Here is an 18,609-nt window from a genome sequence, read left to right as displayed (position 1 = left end):
CCCCCTCCCCTTCCCCCGTCTGAGACCCCCACCCCAGTCCCCTTCTCCCCTCCCCTTTTCCCCTCTGAACACCCCCACCCCAGTCCCCTTCTCCCTCCCCTTCTCCCCTCTGAGATCCCCACCCCAGTCCCCTTCTCCCCTCCCCTGTCTGAGACCCCCACCCCAGTCCCCTTCTCCCCTCTGAACACCCCCACCCGAGTCCCTTTCGCCCCTCTCCTTCCCCACCTCAGTCCCGTTAAAACCGGCGAAGCAGCGTCGCAGGCAGCACCTCGTGCCCTGCTTGTAAAAAAAAAAAATCAAATCTCCTTCCTTCTCCTCGTCTTGACGTCTTGACGTCGACTCGGGCCTTCCAATCAATTTGATTGGAAGGCCCGAGTCGACGTCAAGACGAGGAGGAGAAGGAAGGAGATTTGATTTTTTTTTTACAAGCAGGGCACGAGGGGCGCTGCCTGCGACGCTGCTTCGCCAGTATCTTTTAATGTGTGGCGCCGCGGGAACGGCCACAGGAGGCGGCGGGAGCGGAGCACCCCCCCCCCCCTGGCACCCTGGGCGGACCGCCCCCACCGCCCCCCCCCCCCCCCTTGGTACGCCACTGCACTTGGGTTAGAAGAATCGAAGGGCACGGTAGAATACAGGGGGTGAAGTGTTTCTATGTACAAAAGAAAAGCGGGATTTGGGGGTGATTGTGTCTGATGACCTTAAGGCTGCCAAACAGGTAGAAAAGGTAATGGTCAAAGGCAGAAAGATGCTTGGGTGCAAAAAGAGAGGGATGACCAGCAGGAAAAAAGAGTGTCCTTATATAAGTCTCTGGTGAGGCCCCATTTAGAGTACTGTGTGCAATTTTGGAGACCACACCCACAGAAGGATAGTGCCCTTGTACAAGTCTCTGGTGAGGCCCCATTTAGAGTACTGCATGCAATTCTGGAGACCGCACCTATGGAAAGATATAAACAGGATGGAGTTGGTCCAGAGGAGGGCTACAAAATTGGTAAGCAGTCTCAGGATAGGCTCATGAACCTCAACATGTATACGCTGGAAGAGAGGTGAGAGAGAGGGGATATGATTGAGACATTGAAATACCTCAGGGGCGTAGCCAGATCTTGCAGTGGGAGAGGGCCAGAGCCCGAGGTTGGGGCACATTTTAGGCTGCCACCCCGCCGCCTCGCCACTCCTCCTCACCTCCTCGTCACTCCCCCTCTCCGCCTTGCTGCTTCCCCTCACTGCCTCATCGCTTCCCCCACAAAAACAAATACCTTTGCTGGCGGAGGTCCCCAACCCCCACTAGCCGAATCCTTCTTCAGCTCCAGTCTCCAGCTGGACCCCCACCAGCCAAACCAGGGGCCCGGATGAAATTTGCGGGGGCCCAGGCTCCCATGGCCCCACCTAGTTACACCCCTGCCTCAGTGGTGTTAATGTACAGGAGGTGAGCCTTTTGTCAAATGAAGGGAAACTCTGGAATGAGAGGACACAGGATGAAGTTAAGAGGAAATAGGCTTAGGAGGAATGTAAGGAAATATTCTTTCATGGAAAGAGTGGTAGATGCCTGGAATGGCCTCCCAGTGGAAGTTGTGGAGATGAGGACAGGCACATGAGATCCTTTAGGAAAAGGAGGAGTTAGTGGTACTGAGGAGGGGCAGACTAGATGGGCCATTTCACACTTATCTGCCATCATGTTTCTATGTTTCTATTTAGGAGGTGCTAAGTGCTTTCATGTTAAGACTGTGTTATGCAGTTAGCATGCACTGGAGCCTGAGAAGGGAATTTCAGGCCTTTTACTGGGAAAATTCTGTGCGAAAACACTAAAATAAACAATGCAGAATTTTGCAAGATTTTTAACCATTTTGTGCAGAATTCCCCCAAGAGTAACCTATGATATTCAGCTAAAAAAATTACTTTAAATCTGCTTTTTGGGTTGATCTTTAAAACTTTTTTCACATTCTCTGTATCAGTAGGGAAAGGCCTTGATAAATCATGCCTCCAGTCTTACGTGCTGAATGTTGCATATACAGAAACCTACCAAATGCATCAGTTTAAGTTATTTTCTCTTTAAAACTTCCATGATCCCTTGAGAGTGGAATGAATTTCACTGAAACTTTTTCAATAAGGGCATGGTGGAGTACATCATAAAGAAAAAACTGTCTGTATTAAGAGAAATGTGATGTAAATCTTTCCATATCAGTGACATTTCCAGCTGCGGAATCTGCAGAAAGACACTTCAGCATTTAAAAAAAAAAAGGTTTGTAAAACCCATTAGGCAAAGAGGTAATGTTTATGGGAAGTCTCCTTAGAGGGAAAAATATGCAGAAATATGAGTTAAGCAGTCTTACAGAAGTCTGGTGCTCTGCAGTAGGAAGATCTTTCCTACAGTCTCTAGTCTAGCAAACTTTCAGTATCTGTCAGTAATCAAGACTCATAATCATGATTAATATGGGGAAACTTTATGGCATATAGGACAGTCTTATAAATTGGAACCTCAGTTTAGGTGCCCCAGGGGCTCTTTTACTAAGGCGCGTAGGTGCCTAGATGCGTCCAACGCATGTCAAATTGGAACTACTGCCCGGCTACTGTGTTCCCAGGGCGGTAATTCCATTTTTGACATGCATCCAAAACACACGGTAGAAAATATTTTCTATTTTCTACCGTGTGGCGCTTACCCAGCATTAATCGCCAGTTTACACGCGCTGACACTTACCACCTTACTGCTAAGTCAGTGGGTGGTGGTAAAGTCTCAGGCCAAAAATGGACACGAGCAGGTTTTAATTTTGCTGCACATCCATTTTCGGCCACACAAAAAAATGCCTTTTGTTCCAGGCGCGCTGAAAACACGTGCCTACACCAGCGCAGGCCACTTTTCGGTGCGCCTTAGCAAAAGGGTCCCTAACCAGCTTATAATTGAAAAAGAAAAACGCCTATATTGCGACCCAAATCGGGAGATAGACGTTTATCTCACAAAAACGAATAAAGCGGTATAATCGAAAGCCGAATTTGGACGTTTTCAACTGCACTCCGTCACGGATGCGGACAAAGTTGATGGGGGCGTGTCAAAGGCGTGGTGAAGGCGGAACTGGGGCGTGGTTATCGGCCGATCAGAGATAGGTGCCTTTCGCCGATAATGGAAAAAAATATGCGTTTTTAGCGAGAATTTAGGGCACTTTTCCTGGACCCTGTTTTTCCACGAATAGGGCCCCAAAAAGTGCCCTAAATGACCATATGACCACTGGAGGGAGTCGGGGATGACCTCCCCTGACTCCCCCAGTGGTCACAAACCCCCCCCCTCCCACCACAAAAATATGCCGTTTCACAACTTTTTATGTTTACCCTCAAATGTCATACCCACCTCCCTGGCAGCAGTATGCAGGTCACTGGAGCAGTTATTAGGGGGTGCAGTGGACGTCAGGCAGGTAGACCCAGGCCCATCCCCCCCACCTGTTACACTTGTGCTGGTAAATGGGAGCCCTCCACACCGCCCCCCAAACCCACTGTACCCACATGTAGGTGCCCCCTTCACCCCTTAGGGCTATAGTAATGGTGTAGACTTGTGGGCGGTGGGTTTTGAGGGAGATTTGGGGGGCTCAACACCCAAGGGAAGGATGCTATGCACCTGGGAGCTCTTTTACCTTTTTTTATGTTTTTGTAAAAGTGCCCCCTAGGGTGCCCGGTTGGTGTCCTGGCATGTGAGGGGGACCAGTGCACTACGACTCCTGGCCCCTCCCACGAACAAATGCCTTGGATTTATTCGTTTTTGAGCTGGGCGCTTTCATTTTCCATTATCGCTGAAAAACAAAAACGCCCAGCTCACAAATTGTCGAATAAAACATGGACGTCTATTTTTTCCCAAAATACGGTTCGGTCCGCCCCTTCACGGACCCGTTCTCGGAGATAAACGCCCATGGAGATAGATGTTTTCGTTCGATTATGCCCCTCTAAGTGTCATATATTTAACATCTTGGAGCCAAGATAACATTATAGTTATAGTTTGCTTGGGTTTGTTATACCGCCATTAACTAACTTGCAGATCACAGCGGTACACAATTCTAAAAATAAAGGAAACAGAAAAGAACTACAAAAACTGATAGGGCAGCGATTGGTGATCCCAATCATACAAGAGACAATCACACATAAAATAAAAGAAGGGGACGGGAGAAAGGAAAAGGAAGTATTGCAGGAAGCTGGGTAGGAAACGGTAAAGCTTTATGTGGGATTAAATGCTTGCTGAAACAGCCAAGCTTTGAACGTGGCACTGACAACCTCGTTTACTAAGCCATGCTGTAGGCGCTAACTTTTTAGTTTTTGCTAAACATTAGCACACACTAATGCTAGAGACACCCATTATATTCCTATGGGTGTCTCTAGTGTTAACACACGCTAAAACGTTTGCGTGCCTACAGCATGGCTTAGTAAACTGGGCCCTAAGGGCATCTTTTACTAAGGCGCGCTCATGTTTTTAGCTCACGCTAAAATTGTGGGTGCGCTAAAAGTTAGAGATGCCCATAGGAATGCATTGGCGTCTCTAACATTTAGAGCACCCAGAATTTTAGAACTCATTAAAAACGTGAGCATGCCTTAGTAAAAGACTCCCTAAATTTTTTTAAAATGACAGTTCTGAATGGATTGAGAGAGCCATAAAAAGAAGAAAGCCTGATGCCGAGCAGACTCCAGTTGTGTAGAATATTAGCATATGTCACCATTGGCACTACTTGGGCTAGGAGCGCCCTCTTACACCATGCCAATGTCAGGCATATGTCGACATACCTAAGTGCACCAAGTGATGTGTTTAATTTAATCTACCTATGTAACTGGGAGATCCACCCATGATTCACCCATATGTATCCCCCCCCCCTTGCAGTTAGATACTATGGTATTTAGATGCTACCTTATATAATAGCTCCTCATGCACATAGACATCTATCAATTAATGGCACATTAAGGGTCTCTTTTGCTAAACTGCCTACCGATTCCTGGTGTGGCAAATGCCACCGTGGCCCATTCATTTTGAATGGCTGCATCACATTTGTCGCACGAGATTCGCTAGCGCAGTTTAGTAAGATATGCCCTTGATGTACCTCTAGGCACCAGTTTATAGAATTGCCCCAAAATTGTTCAACCCAGTGTGCAGCAGAGTAAAACTGTCATAAGAACATAAGAGTAGTCATACTAGGTCAGACCAATGGTCCATCTAGCCCAGTACCCTGTTTTCCAAACAATGGCCAAGACAGGTCACAAGTACCTTGCAGAAATCCAAATCATGGCAACACTCCATACTACAAATCCCAGGGCAAGCAGTTGCTTCCCATGTCTGTCTTAACAGCAGACTATGGACTTTTCCTCCAGGAATTTGTCCAAACGTTTTTTAAACCCAGATACACTAGCTGCTGTTACCACCTCCTCCGGCAAAGAGTTCCACTAGTGGCCATTGGGAGTTTTCTATTGAAAACTGGCTTGCAGGCCCAGAGGTACAAAGCACCCATGGAGCTCCAAGTTTCCTGCAACTTGAACAATCTTTTAACATTTAGAGTTATGTCATTTTTTAATAAGTTTTTCTTTTCCTTTTCTATTCCAGTTTTACCTGAGTTTTGGAAACTTATTGTTGTGAAATTCATTCCCCATCCTTTTGTTTTTAGTTCTAATTGTTGTATCATGTAACTGTTAATTTCACTCTCATATTATAAACTGACCGGATAGTCATTTGGAAGGTGCTACAACAAGTGTACAAATAAATAGATAAATAAACTATTGAAAATTGTCCTCTTCGTATTTTAATCTTTACCTATATGTGTATGTCATAACAAATTTTATTTTTTTTAATATTGATAGTGTGTGTAGTACTATACCAATGTAATAAGGTGGACACTTTACACAGCTAGCAACAAAAATAAAAGATACACTTCCTATGAGAATCAGCTTTGAAAATCCAGGGTAGGCTACGGATCTGGGCCTCTCTGTCGATTAATATATGCATGGCAGGATCTGAAGAGCCCATGTTTAAAGCTTATTTGTACTATAAAATATCGTTACTGATTCATTCTCTGACATCTACTTCTCATCTGGAACATCATGCAGATACAGAGTTTTTACAAACTGTCATAACTATACTGGTTAGTTTTGAGGAAAGAAATGTCACTGTTGCATTCTGTATTGCTTGCTCACCCTTTATTTTATAGATTGTCTTTGGGTTCCCTATACCCCCACACACCCCCAATTCTAACAACTCTCAAGAGGCTTCGCTCCATCCAGATGGCCCTGCTGTTTTAACACCAAGCTTTCCCTGGCTCAGTCATGTTTATAAAAACATGGTAAAGTTTTCCTGTTATTGTGGATTAATGGACCAATTTAAAAATACACAGTAACTGCAAACCCCCTGTTGGGGACCCTTTCAGTATTCCACCATTTAGTTATTGCAGAGAAAATTTCTTGACCACACCTTAATTGAACAGATAACATGCTGCATTTAGCTACACCTATTGAGGTGGTATTAACTGCTCTGCTTTAGTTACCATGTTCAATTCAGCAGTTAATTATGGGGTCCTTTTACTAAGCTGTGGGAAAAAGGCTCCTGAAGTGGGTAAGAAGCCCCTCAAAAAATGGCCACACGGTAAGATAAACTCTTACTGCACGGCCATGCAGTAGACAGCACTTACAGCCATCCATTGAGGCGGTAGTAAGGGCTCCTGTAGTAAACCAGCAGTAAATGGGCAGCACACGGCGATGTCCGATTACCGCCAGTTTACCGCTGCACTAGAAAAGAATAAAAATTTTCTGGAGCACCGGAAATGGCACGCGTTCGACCCGGAACTACTGCCGGCGGCCACGTTGGGCCAGTGGTAGTTCAAATTTAGCATGCTGCCACTTTGTACCTATATTAGGTAGCCCTGTGCTTTGCAGAGTCCATGGGAGGAGTATAATTTTTCAGGAATTCTGTTGGCAAGATTAGCCATTGGAAGAGTTGTACTAGAGAAGAGTTAGACAGCAAAGAACATCAGGATCATCTCAGCAGAAAGAAAGATGTAACAAAGTTGTTGATATCTTTCCCTTTTACCTGATTTATGGCGATAATTTTGTTTGAAAAATGAAGCAAAAATCAATACACTGAAATGGTGACAACACCTCCAAATATCCTATATAATAATTCTCACCTGGCTCACTCTGTGGGAGGGAAACACTGAAGCACTAGGCTGGCTGCCAACAACACTCACTGTGCACCACTCACCACTCACTGTCACTCAGGACCCGCCCTCAGCCACGCCCCTTCCAGACATAATTCGCAACCCCAACGTTCTAAATGAAGCCTCAAAAGCCCCTCAAAACCGGAACTGTGAGGCGCCAGAGATATCCGGTTTGCCCAAGCCTCAAAAACGGAAGCCAGAACTCTGAAGTGCCGTATGCCCCGCCCTCGCGTCACAACATCATGACGACGAGGGCGGACCACACTGCAGTAAACTACAGAGCTCCACGCGATCTGCACACTGTGCTGGAAAGTAAACAAATGCGATTGGACCTCGCAGGTACCTCGAGGGAGGTCAGGGGACACGGGTCGCGAGGCACACTGCAGCAAACTATGGAGCTCCATGTGATCTGCACACTGCTGGAAAATAAACAAACATGATTGGACCTCGCAGGTACCTCGAGGGGGGTCGGGGGACAGGGGTCGCAAGGCACACTGCAGCAAACTACGGAGCTCCACGTGATCTGCGGAGCACACTGCTGGAAAGTAAACAAACTCGATCGGACCTCGCAGGTACCTTGAGGGGGGTCGGGGGACACGGGTCACGAGGCTACAAACGCTACCTCCCCATGCCTGCAGGGTGCTTCGGGGACAGCTGTGTTGCTCCACATGCCTCAACAGCCTACAAACCCCATCTCCCCCTGTCCCAAAACCTTGCTAGCACCCGTTTCATCTCTCCCAGAAACGGGCCTTGTTTACTAGTGATTACATAAAAAGGAAAAACAGAATGAGCAGTTACAACCAAAAATCCCCTATTGACAGAATAACAAGAGCACCACATAACTAAAAAAGAAAAATGTTACTATGAAGAAAATGAGCAAAATAGCTCCAAGGCATTCCTACCATCACAGTTTTCCCATTCAATACCTCAAATAGGCCAGACACACAGAAACATTAATACAGATCCTTCATTATCCTCTCTTTGATTTATCATGAAGAAAATGTTGTGAGTGCAATTCCATAACTTGGGGGCCCTTTTATTAAGCTGCGGTAAAAGGGGGCCTGTACTAGAATCATACACGTGTTTTTGACATGCACTGAGGCCCATTTTTACCACAGCAGGTAAAAAGCTGTTTATTTTTTAAAAAAGAAATGGCTATGCAGTAAGTGAACCACTTACTAAACAGCCATTTCAGGGGGGGGGGGGGGGTGCAATTACCACCACCCATTGAGGTGGCGGTAAGGGCTCCCAAACTAACCCGGCAGTAACCGGGCAGCCTGCGGCACTGCCCGATTATCGCTGGGTAAACACCGGTGCTACAAAAATAGTACATTTTTTTATAGTGCCGGAAATGGTGCAAGCTGGCGATGGGGATTACCGCTGGGTTGCTGCGATAGCCTGGCAGTAGTTCCAGAATAGCAAGTGGTAAGTCTGAATTGGGCTTACCGCCGCTTAGTAAAAGGGTCCCTTAGTGCCTTGATTTAGGAGTCACAATAGTACCTTCCAATCAAAGAATGCATTGCCTTCAAAATATGCACTATGATTCACAAAATTATCTACGGTGAAGCATCGGGATACATGACAGAACTAATTGACCTTCCATCCAGGAATACATCTGAATCAACACGTTCATACTTAAATCTACTCTACCCATGATGCAATCGACTCAAATATAAATCAACATAAACATCCAGTTTCTCTTACATCAGCGTACAACTATGGAACGCACTGCCAAAAGCCCTGAAAACTACTTATGACCACCTACAATTCAGAAAAACGCTAAAAACTCACTTATTTAAAAAAGCATATCCTACCGACCCAACATAACCAACAGATTCCCCGCGACACAACATCAATAGAACGTAATGGACATAACATAATTCTTCCGTTGAATGATCCCCTAATGTGGCAGTACCACATGAACTTTATCTTTATCCTACCACAACATCACTTTTTATTTGTTTACCCCGGAGCTTGTAAACACCTCTCCGGCGCTATGTAAGCCACCTTGAGCCTGCAAATAGCTGGGAAAATGTGGGATACAAATGTAACAAATAAATAAATAAATACCTGCTGAGCTCCAGTTCTATAATGGCATCTGGGCATGCCTAAGCCATTATAGAATAGTGGTGTAAAGCCACACTGGTGCATCAAACTTTAGGCATGACCACTTATGCTAAGTCAATGGCTGGCAAAAGTTGGCATGTCTAAGTGCACCATGCAACGTGTATAACTGATAGTATTCTATAAATTGTTTGTGTCAATTAGTGATACACCCATGGCCTGCCCATACTCTGCCCCATCTACACCCACTTGCAGTTATGTGCTATAGCACTTATATGTGTTTGCATGTGCTAATTAAGGCACCACTTATGCATGCAACACATGTGTAACTGCACATCCCAGTTATTGAATTGCCCTACTCATTTGCAAGGGATCATAAAACACTTATGATTTTCATTGAGATTTGACACAGCACTTTCTAAGAAATTTAAAAAAAGAAACTCATACCTACAGAAGTAGACAGAGGTTTCAACAAAAGAAACTCCCGACTACTTGCCTGGGTATGAGATGAAACATCAGAACAAACATTTATCTTAGGAGCAAAGAAAGGAACCTCTCTATATCTGAAAAACAGACACAAAACCATATTTCTATCAGCAGATTTACATAAGAACATAAGAGTAGCCATACTGGGTCAGACCAACGGTCCATCTAGCTCAGTATCCTGTTTTCCAATTTTCATTTAAGAAATGTGGTAATCAAAATAGTTCTATTCAGTCTCTTCAATGGAAATCTCAAGTAAATCCATTGAGTTTAGTTTATCCTGTGACACCAGTTGATCCATTCCACCTTGCTCCTCTCCCTGCCTCCTCACGGTATTTGGTATTTGGAAAAGAAGGTCTCAGGATGGAGTTACAAAACATCTTGAATTTAAGTTTCAAGCATTTCCAATGAGAGATCAACCTTTCTATAGAACATTTAAAAAGTACTAATTATTGTACAGTACCAAATTTAGATGTTCAGATCTATCCTGCAGCATAAGATTCCCCTTCATACTGAATGATAGGATTCTAAAACTTCTACCCTATTCTCCAGATCATGAATAGTCTTACATTTAACAATGCGATTGTGTAAGGATGCAATTTTTGCTGCACCTTTCCCAGAAAACACAGAAGGCTGAGTCAGACATCCAGATAAAGTCTTTCCATCCTGGATATAGGCCTCAACAATTCTAAAATTAGAGACTTTTCTGAATGACACAGCAGGAACACCATTCTCTCTTCCACCCTATCCCTTCTCCTCATTCTGCCAGAGAAACAACACTCACTAAGGGAACATCCCTCAATACCCTTTTATAATGAATAGCTTCTTATATTAAACTCTTCACACCATGACCAAGTCCTCTCATTCCATGTTAGGCATTGCAGGCAACTGCTCCCCACTTTCCAAAATTACAGGTCCAAAAGATAGCAGCTCCCATTAGAGACAAGGGAGGGTAGTAGGAAACTGGTCTCAGCTAGGTCTCCAGCCCTGAACTATCCAAAGTGGATCCAGTTAAGGTATTATTCCCTCCTCCTTCTTGTCTTCCACATTCACAAGTATATCCATTGGGCCCAGCATGGGATAACCTTTAGCCTCAGGGTAACTGTTAACCTTCCTTTTACACTTTACTCTAATTTATAAAGTACCTCACTGAAAGGGCCACTAGATCCAAACCTCAGTCTTTCTTAGACTCCAGGCGGTATTCAGCACACTTCATTAGCTGCACTGGAAAGCCCATATTTGTTAAAGTGCACCTGGCATGCTCATGAACTCAGGTGCTAGGCAGAGCCTGTACAGAACAGAGTGTTATTGAGAACAGCACTAGGAGGCAGCAGCCCAAGATGGCACAAGCACCAGAGGTTTCCACTGAGGCACAGGATAGGCTTCACCTTGTCTTTACCACATGATGAGCAGTTTTATCCATGAGGAATTTTATAAGGAATGGAGGGAGGGAGGGAGGGAGGGAGGGAGGGAGGGAGGAATGACAATAAGAAGAAAATATGTATATGGGAATAGTCTGGGTAAAAGGAATCCCAGAGGCATCTCAGAAAAAAAGAAATGGGGTGAAAATAATAATAATAATAAACGACACTTGTATCTCACACTTACTACAAACGTTCAGTGTGGTTCACAAAAGAGTAAACTGGACCAACTCCAGGAATATTACACATGATAGTCAACTAACCGTCAAGAAAAATAACAGTCACAATAAAAAAAATTTAAACAAGAAGGTTTTCGACAGTTTTCGAAAAACCTTATAATCAGATTGCCTTCTTAGATCAAAAGGTAATTCATTCTAGTGGCTAGCAGTCCAATAATCAAATATGCCACAGAAAATCTGTTTATAAACCGCCTGTTTTGGGTCTGGATATTGTAAAAGTAGAAAACATCTAGATCCAGGTGTAATAGTTCTATATGATAATTGTATCAGACTTACCATGCACTCCGGTACTTCACCGTGCACAATTCGAAAAACAAGGCAACAAGGTAACCCTCCCTTTTGCCTTATTGATGACTTGTTTTGTCTTTGTGACAAGGAGCTGTATAGGGCTGCCAATAGCAAATAATGATGCAGCATCACTGATGAAGTACAAGGGCAGGCATCATAAAAGAAGTACTGGAACAAAGAAAGGGTCAACTTAACCATTAGGAAAACTAATTGGTCATCTATGGAAACATCTGCTTGGGAAAGGGTGGTAAATCATCAAGCTGAGCTTTGAATTGTTCAGTATGTAAGAGTATGATGCATAATTATATATTTTTAAAGGATCATTCTGGGAGGAATAATACTGAGCTAATCATGATTGTTGAGTTTAATTATTAGCATCTTGTAGGAGGATCTAGAAGCTATTGGGGGGGGGGATGCAAGGCTGAAGGGTCACCTAGGGTGCCCAATGTCTATGCACTGGCCCTGAACTAATGATGACGTCTAATGGATCCTTCTCATGACAACCTGGAGAGAGTCAAGTTGCTGATACCAGCACATTCCTGAAGATGGAAAATCTCAATAACTAGATGAGCTGAGGGACAACCTCATTGAACTAGGGGAGCATTCACCACAGAAGTTAGAGAAAAAGCAACTTCTAAACTTGTCATGTTTCAGTTCTGACTAAAAAAAAAAATGAAAGTGGAAACCCCCTCCAAAAAAATGAATTTGAAAGGAAACAAAAGATTGTGGTCATACATGGAAAGTAAGCAGAAGAAAACTACCTGAAGTAGATAGTGGAGCAGCAGTTAGAAGCCATAGAATGACTGAAGAGTGGGTCATAGAAATGGAATGAGTTACATCAGAAGCTGCCTGTTTCCATAGCAACTGTGCTACAATCAATGAAGAGGTTAGACAGCCAAGTAATGAACTTCAGAAGATTCTCCAGAAGTACTGCTATGTGCAAACCAAGAATCAAAAGGAAAAGGACTTGCTTGAGAACAGACTGGCACAGGAAAAGGGTCAAGTCAAACCCAAGATCCTTCTCACAGACATTGAGGAATGCCTCTGGAAACTGGACATAGACTATAAACATCTCCAAAAGCAGATGGCTGAATATGAAAGGCAGAAAACAAATCTACAGATTGCTTTGGAACAAGTAGAGGCAGCAGATGCATAGCAAACTGGGACTAGATTCCCAGGTTAGCACAGAAGAAAACTCAAGTCTATGGCTAATCAACTCAAACTTCAGATACAAAAGAAGAAGCGATATCATTATAGATAATGGTAGATAAAGAAACAGAAATGCAGAAATCATAGATTCAAGAAATGAAATAAGTGCATGTTCACAAAACAGTCTGTCTGAGCTGCTGGAGCAAGCTGAATGGATGAAGCAAATTTACAGGACAAACAAGACCTGGAGAATAAGTGCCAAGAAGTGGAAAAACAACTTCAGGGAAAAGAAGAACATGAATTTAATCAAAGACAGCTACGAAACAGTTAAGAGTTCCAAGCCATAGTGCGGTAGATTTGACAAACTGGAACACAGTTTACAGAGCAAAGCTAAAGGTTAGTGGAAGCACTACACAAGGTCAATGTATTGTTTCAAGCACTGAGGATGACTGATCAGTTAAATCTACATGCTGGAGTCCCAGTTACAAGATACTAACGGGATGTTAAGAGAATCACTAGAAACTAGGCATTAGCCTCAAAATCTATCATCTGTAACAAAAGAAGGGCAAGTTCCAGAAACAGGAGGAAGAAGACTAGAAAAGACTTGGAGAAAAAGACTGCTACTTTACAGATCCAAGTATTGGACTATATGACTGAGCTTGTGTAGATCAAGGAAACAAAGGCCCAAAGGCTAAAGAACGCAGTAAGAATCTTAGAGAGACAACCAGTTGCAACGAGGGTGGGATGACTTGATAGTGAGTCTGATCGAACAGCACCAAGTCATCTTAAAACTAGCAAAGAAACAAATGAGATTTGGCCAGAAATCTTAGGGACTGGTATATGATGAGAAGGGAGATACTGTCATGCGCCAACCAAGATGAAGAGATCAGTTAAAATCTTGGGTGTTATTATTGATAGTATGTTGGCCATGCTGGAACAAATAAATCATCTGACAAAGAGCTGATTTGGGGTAATGTAGAAATTGAGAAGAATCACAAAATACCTTCACTGAGAGCAGTTTAGATTGGTAGTCCAGTCTTTAATATTGAGTAAATTGGATTACTGTAATATAGTTTGTTTAGGAGTGGCTAAGAGTCTTTTAAAACATTTGCAAACTATACAACACACTGCCATCTGTTTGATTTTCTCCTTGAAAGTTTCTTCACACATTACTACATTCTATGTACTGATTCATTGGCTCCCAGTGAAGGCCCGAATTATGTTCAAATTAAGTAGCCTAGTATTTAGGATATTGTATGGAGCTATTCTAGGCTATACGCTGACACTAATATGTAGATCTATAGATTGGTTTATGGGAGACTACACCTTGTACAGCATTTTAATCTGATAACTTTCCCCAGCCCTAAAGGTATGCGCTATTGGAAAATATTTCACAGTTTTCATGTATCAAACATTAACCTTTTGGTCACAGTTTCTGAATGGTATTAAAGCTTTGTCTAGTTCTGATTGTTTTAAGAAGATGCTCAAAACCTACCTTTTTAGGATATATGTTCTGAATAATATATGATCCTAGATGCATAGTCTAATTCCTCTTATTGTTATCCGCTTAGAACTACATTTTGGTAATAGCAGACTATAAACATTGTAACTAACTGCAGCTGTAGATGTTCAGAACAGGTTACTCTTGGCCTGTTCTACTAGGCCAACCCAGGTAGGTCAATCCAGGACTATAATATTACAGTTTATGTATGCACACCAGTAAGTTATCCAGCATGACTGTGAATGTAAGTTAAGCACCTCTTGAGCTGAATGTGGATGTCTAGGTTTGCAGCTGAAAATGAAATATTGCTAACCAAAATCTAACTAGCTATATATAATCCTTCAGTTTTCTGCATCAGAGCTAAGTCCTTCCCCTGATCTAATCTTACAAGACAACCCACTTTTTCAAAAGCTAAAGATAGCCACTGAAAAGGAGAAAGTCCTCTGTCCCATGATGTAACTACTTAACTCCCTAATTAAAATGTATGCAAACACAAGTCCTGGTAATCAGATTTATTTATAATGTAGTGCATAATATACGGTCATAAAAAGTTCATATATCTTTTTCAGAATGTAATCATCACACAAATAATAAATATTTCATAACACTATAAAATTCATTCAACATCTTGCAAAACTATCCCAAAATAATCCAACTTAGCTTGGATATCTTAATGAGAGTACTCAGGGCTGGCATCAAGGGCATTAAATAAGGGCAACTGCCCTGGGCCCCTATGCTACAAGGAGCCCCTAAGGCTGCTTAAAGTTGAAGGAGATGCAGCCTTCTGCTCTAGGCCCCAGAATGCTTAACACTGGCCCTGGGAATACTCTTCCTTATCCTGTGTTTAAATATGCCAAACATGAAGTGAGTGACATGTGTTCAACATGCCCATGTTTCGTAGCAATGGCTGCCTCAGGAGAAGTGAATCATATTTGCAACATAATAATGATTGTTAAACCAAAATATCATAAGAATCTCCCTTGAATTCTTAAAAAAATACTCTTTTTCACTGTTATAAATTTATGTCCAAAATTTTTATGAATATTCTTTTCCCACCCATGTTATACATAAGTTTATGGTTACTAGGACCTGGGTTTCAATATATTTTGTCTTAGATAATATTACCACTAGGTTATAAAATAATATTTTTGATTTTCACTATTCGAGCAATGCTGAATTAACTCCCTAGTAAGGCAGCTCATTCCTGCTCAAACTTAATTCCTTACAGCCCAAGTGTAGCGGAAAAGAGAGAGATGAGGGCCAGGATGGAAGTAATGACATTTATAGAAACTAGAGGAATGCTTCTAGTTCAATTATAGGACTAATGATTACTGTTAAAGTATACTGGACTAGAAAAATAGAATGTCACAAGAAAAGAAAGAGCCAGCTTAAAGTCTACCGAAAAGGTGTAAATGCTTCTTTACTCAAAAACTGGAATCACTAGCCATTGAGCATTACAAGTCACAGTGAAACATCACTTACTTCAAAGAAAAGGGGATTGCAATAAATAAATATAGATAGAATAGCAAATTAAAAATTAAGAAAGTCTAGCCTTTGAAAACTGGGAATTACTTTAGGTCTCCTGTGTGCACCAACCAAGAAAAGCTTGAGTACAGCACAAAGTTGTGTTCATTCTTTGTATCAGCAGCCTGCCAATTAAATTGTGTTATTGAATGACTCAGCCTCAAAGGAGGCCTCATATCTTCTTTGTAAAAAAAAAAAAAAAAAAAAGTAAGCCTTATAACCAAAGACATTTTTGAAGCAAAAAAAAAAAAAAAAGCATGAGAAGTGCCATAGGAGAAGGAAATGGGAGTTCTCCACATCCTGGCTGATATATCTTCTACTTAATTTAAAACAACTAAATGTTTTAATGCCTAATAAGGAGTTTCTTTCCAGGTGCAATGTTTAATAAAGCTAGATACACGAAAATGGAAAACAACCGATTAGTTCTAATAGCTGAGATTTTCTCACCATCTTGCAATAATACAATATGGAAGAACTAACAATAGCCAACCACTAGAGGGCTAACGCTTAGGGAACACTAGACAGTTAAATCCAATGCTCACAGCTGCATAAGTGGTGGGGCGGGGGGTTCTCTTAGAATCAGTTCCATTGTCCATACTGCCAAATGTTTTTGTCAAGATCATTTTCTGCTTAAAGGCTAGCTATAAACTAATTAAGAGAAATGTGAGCCTGCTCATTTTTATGCGAGACGAATTTCTCTAGGGGAAAATAGTCCCCTGTAGAATGTTTTGTTAGGACAAAGACACGTTGGTGGCATTGGCGATTTCCAACTAGTTCTGCTACTTTCTTTCTTTGTCAGTTCATTCATGCCTGAAGTTTAAAAGTTCAACTAGAAAACGCTTTTGACACTTCAGAAAACTGTAAGTTTTTCTAGAAGACATCACAGGTTCTTACAGCAATACTTGTGCTGCATGCGTTTACCCTAACGTATGCAAATCAATATGCAGCGCAAACTAAAATTATGCTAAACCTCATGATAAGCTGTAAATTATAATGTATTTTCTTGTACAGTGAATCTCGAAAGATAATCAGTGTGTAGTTAAAATTGTTCATGTCCAGCTGTATTTATTTACATTAGTAATGAAACACTTCTCAAAAGCAGACTCGGAAGAAGCACCAAGACTTGTCAGGACAGTCTCTCCAACTTTTATTGCTTGTATGTGCTTAAAGAAGCTGCACGAACGTATCAAATAAGCAGCATGTAAACTTCCTGCCTTCAGAACATGAAGTGTACATTACTACCCTGCTCCAGATAACCCGCGTCTCATAAGGGTAGGCTGCGAAAATCCCAAGGGACGAGCAAGAAGTCTGGGATCAATCAGCCCCAGCTGTCACTATAAAATAAACCAAACAGTGCGCCCAGCCTGATCTCCAGGCAAAAACTAGTCTAAAGTCAGTGCCATGGCTGGAAAAAAAATGCAACCCATATTTCAGAACTTAAAAGTGTTCTTTTCCGGAACAAAAAGTAAACTCTATTGAATTTCCAAAAAAAAAAAAAAGCTCCACCCTGCAATCCTCCTTCACACAGACTAGGGGCTCAGTAACATTTACTGCTTAGTTGAAATATGCTCAAATCTTAGGTCTGTTCCATCTCAGCAGTTTTCATTTACAGTATTTTATTATCATGACCACGATTCTCGCAGCTCAGGCGTTAGGTATATACACGGGGGGGGGGGGGGGGGGGGGGGGGAGTTGGGAGTGACTTCTGCCCTGCTCAAAAAGAAGAAAGAGTGAGATACAAATGCTAGGAACTTCTGAACCTTGCACTGCCTACGCCTGTAGTCCGGGCTTTTTTGTCTTCTGATCTATTAAACCACAGTAGGAAACTTCTGCTCCGAGGCTGCCAGCCTTTTAAACAAACTCTAGGAACCGTTCAACAGTCCAAGTTCCCAACTTTATCAGAAAGAAACATTTCAAGTGCAAATTAAATTGGGGGGGGGGGGGGGGCATTACTTACCACTTTCTTCCTCTTGTCCTTTTACTGTAAGAAGTTGCCCTATGAAAGCTACAAAAATTATAACATTCCTTGGATGTAACGGAATCATGTCTAATTATGAGACATGCGGGTCCACTTGCAGAACAGACGCGGAAAGTTAGGGTTCTTGTAGCACCATTAAGCCAGTAGTTTCTCCTTCCTTTTCAGCACCAGCTCCAGGACAAAGTGTGCAAACAGAAATTTTTTTTTAAGTGATGCAGCTTTAAATAGGAAGAATGCTGCCTCCACTCTGTTCCCTGCCCCTTTTCAGCTTGTTCAGGCTCATAGTCATCCACTCACTGCCAAGCAACGGTCTGATTGATAGTAAACAACCAAATCAGAGCTAGTTTTACCCTTCCTTAAACTCCTCTTTTCTAAAGTGCTTTATGCTGTCAGAGAATGTTTCCATTGTAATCATATGAATAATGTAAATATAAAATACATGAATATTTTTGATTAGTACAGAAAAGACAGTTTCAAGCATTGGGGAATTTTTCAATGTGCTATTAGCTTTATTTTATTAATAAATGATGTCAGTCAAATCTATCAACAATTACTGTTCCAAAAGGAAGTATTTTCTACACAACATCTTTGGGGGCATATCCTATATAATAAAACGCACCTCCAACATTCTGAAGCTGACTGCATGGCTGAGGCATTCCTGCTCTCTGTATCCATCTCCTGAATTGACATCACATACTTCCGGATTCGTCACAAGCAGAAGTGACCAACCACACGAGGTTTCTCGGCTTCAGAATGTTGGAGGTGCATTCTATTAAATAGGATTGGTCAGTTCCTTGAA

The 18,609-nt window shown here is 42.2% G+C and overlaps 1 protein-coding gene across 1 annotated transcript in view; it reads right to left on the bottom strand.

Annotated features, from left to right (window-relative positions):
* COL5A2 (collagen type V alpha 2 chain) overlaps positions 1-18,016 on the bottom strand; it is a 335,742-nt gene extending 317,726 nt beyond the window's left edge. Inside the window, 1 exon segment of the mRNA XM_030208786.1 lies at positions 17,790-18,016. Coding sequence (XP_030064646.1) covers positions 17,790-17,877 — 88 coding nt within the window. The 5' untranslated portion in view covers positions 17,878-18,016.
* Between the last annotated feature and the right edge of the window lie 593 nt (positions 18,017-18,609).

This window comes from Microcaecilia unicolor, chromosome 7 (genome assembly GCF_901765095.1).
Source record: "Microcaecilia unicolor chromosome 7, aMicUni1.1, whole genome shotgun sequence".
NCBI lineage: Eukaryota > Metazoa > Chordata > Amphibia > Gymnophiona > Siphonopidae > Microcaecilia > Microcaecilia unicolor.
This window is presented reverse-complemented; position numbering and strand designations above follow the sequence as displayed.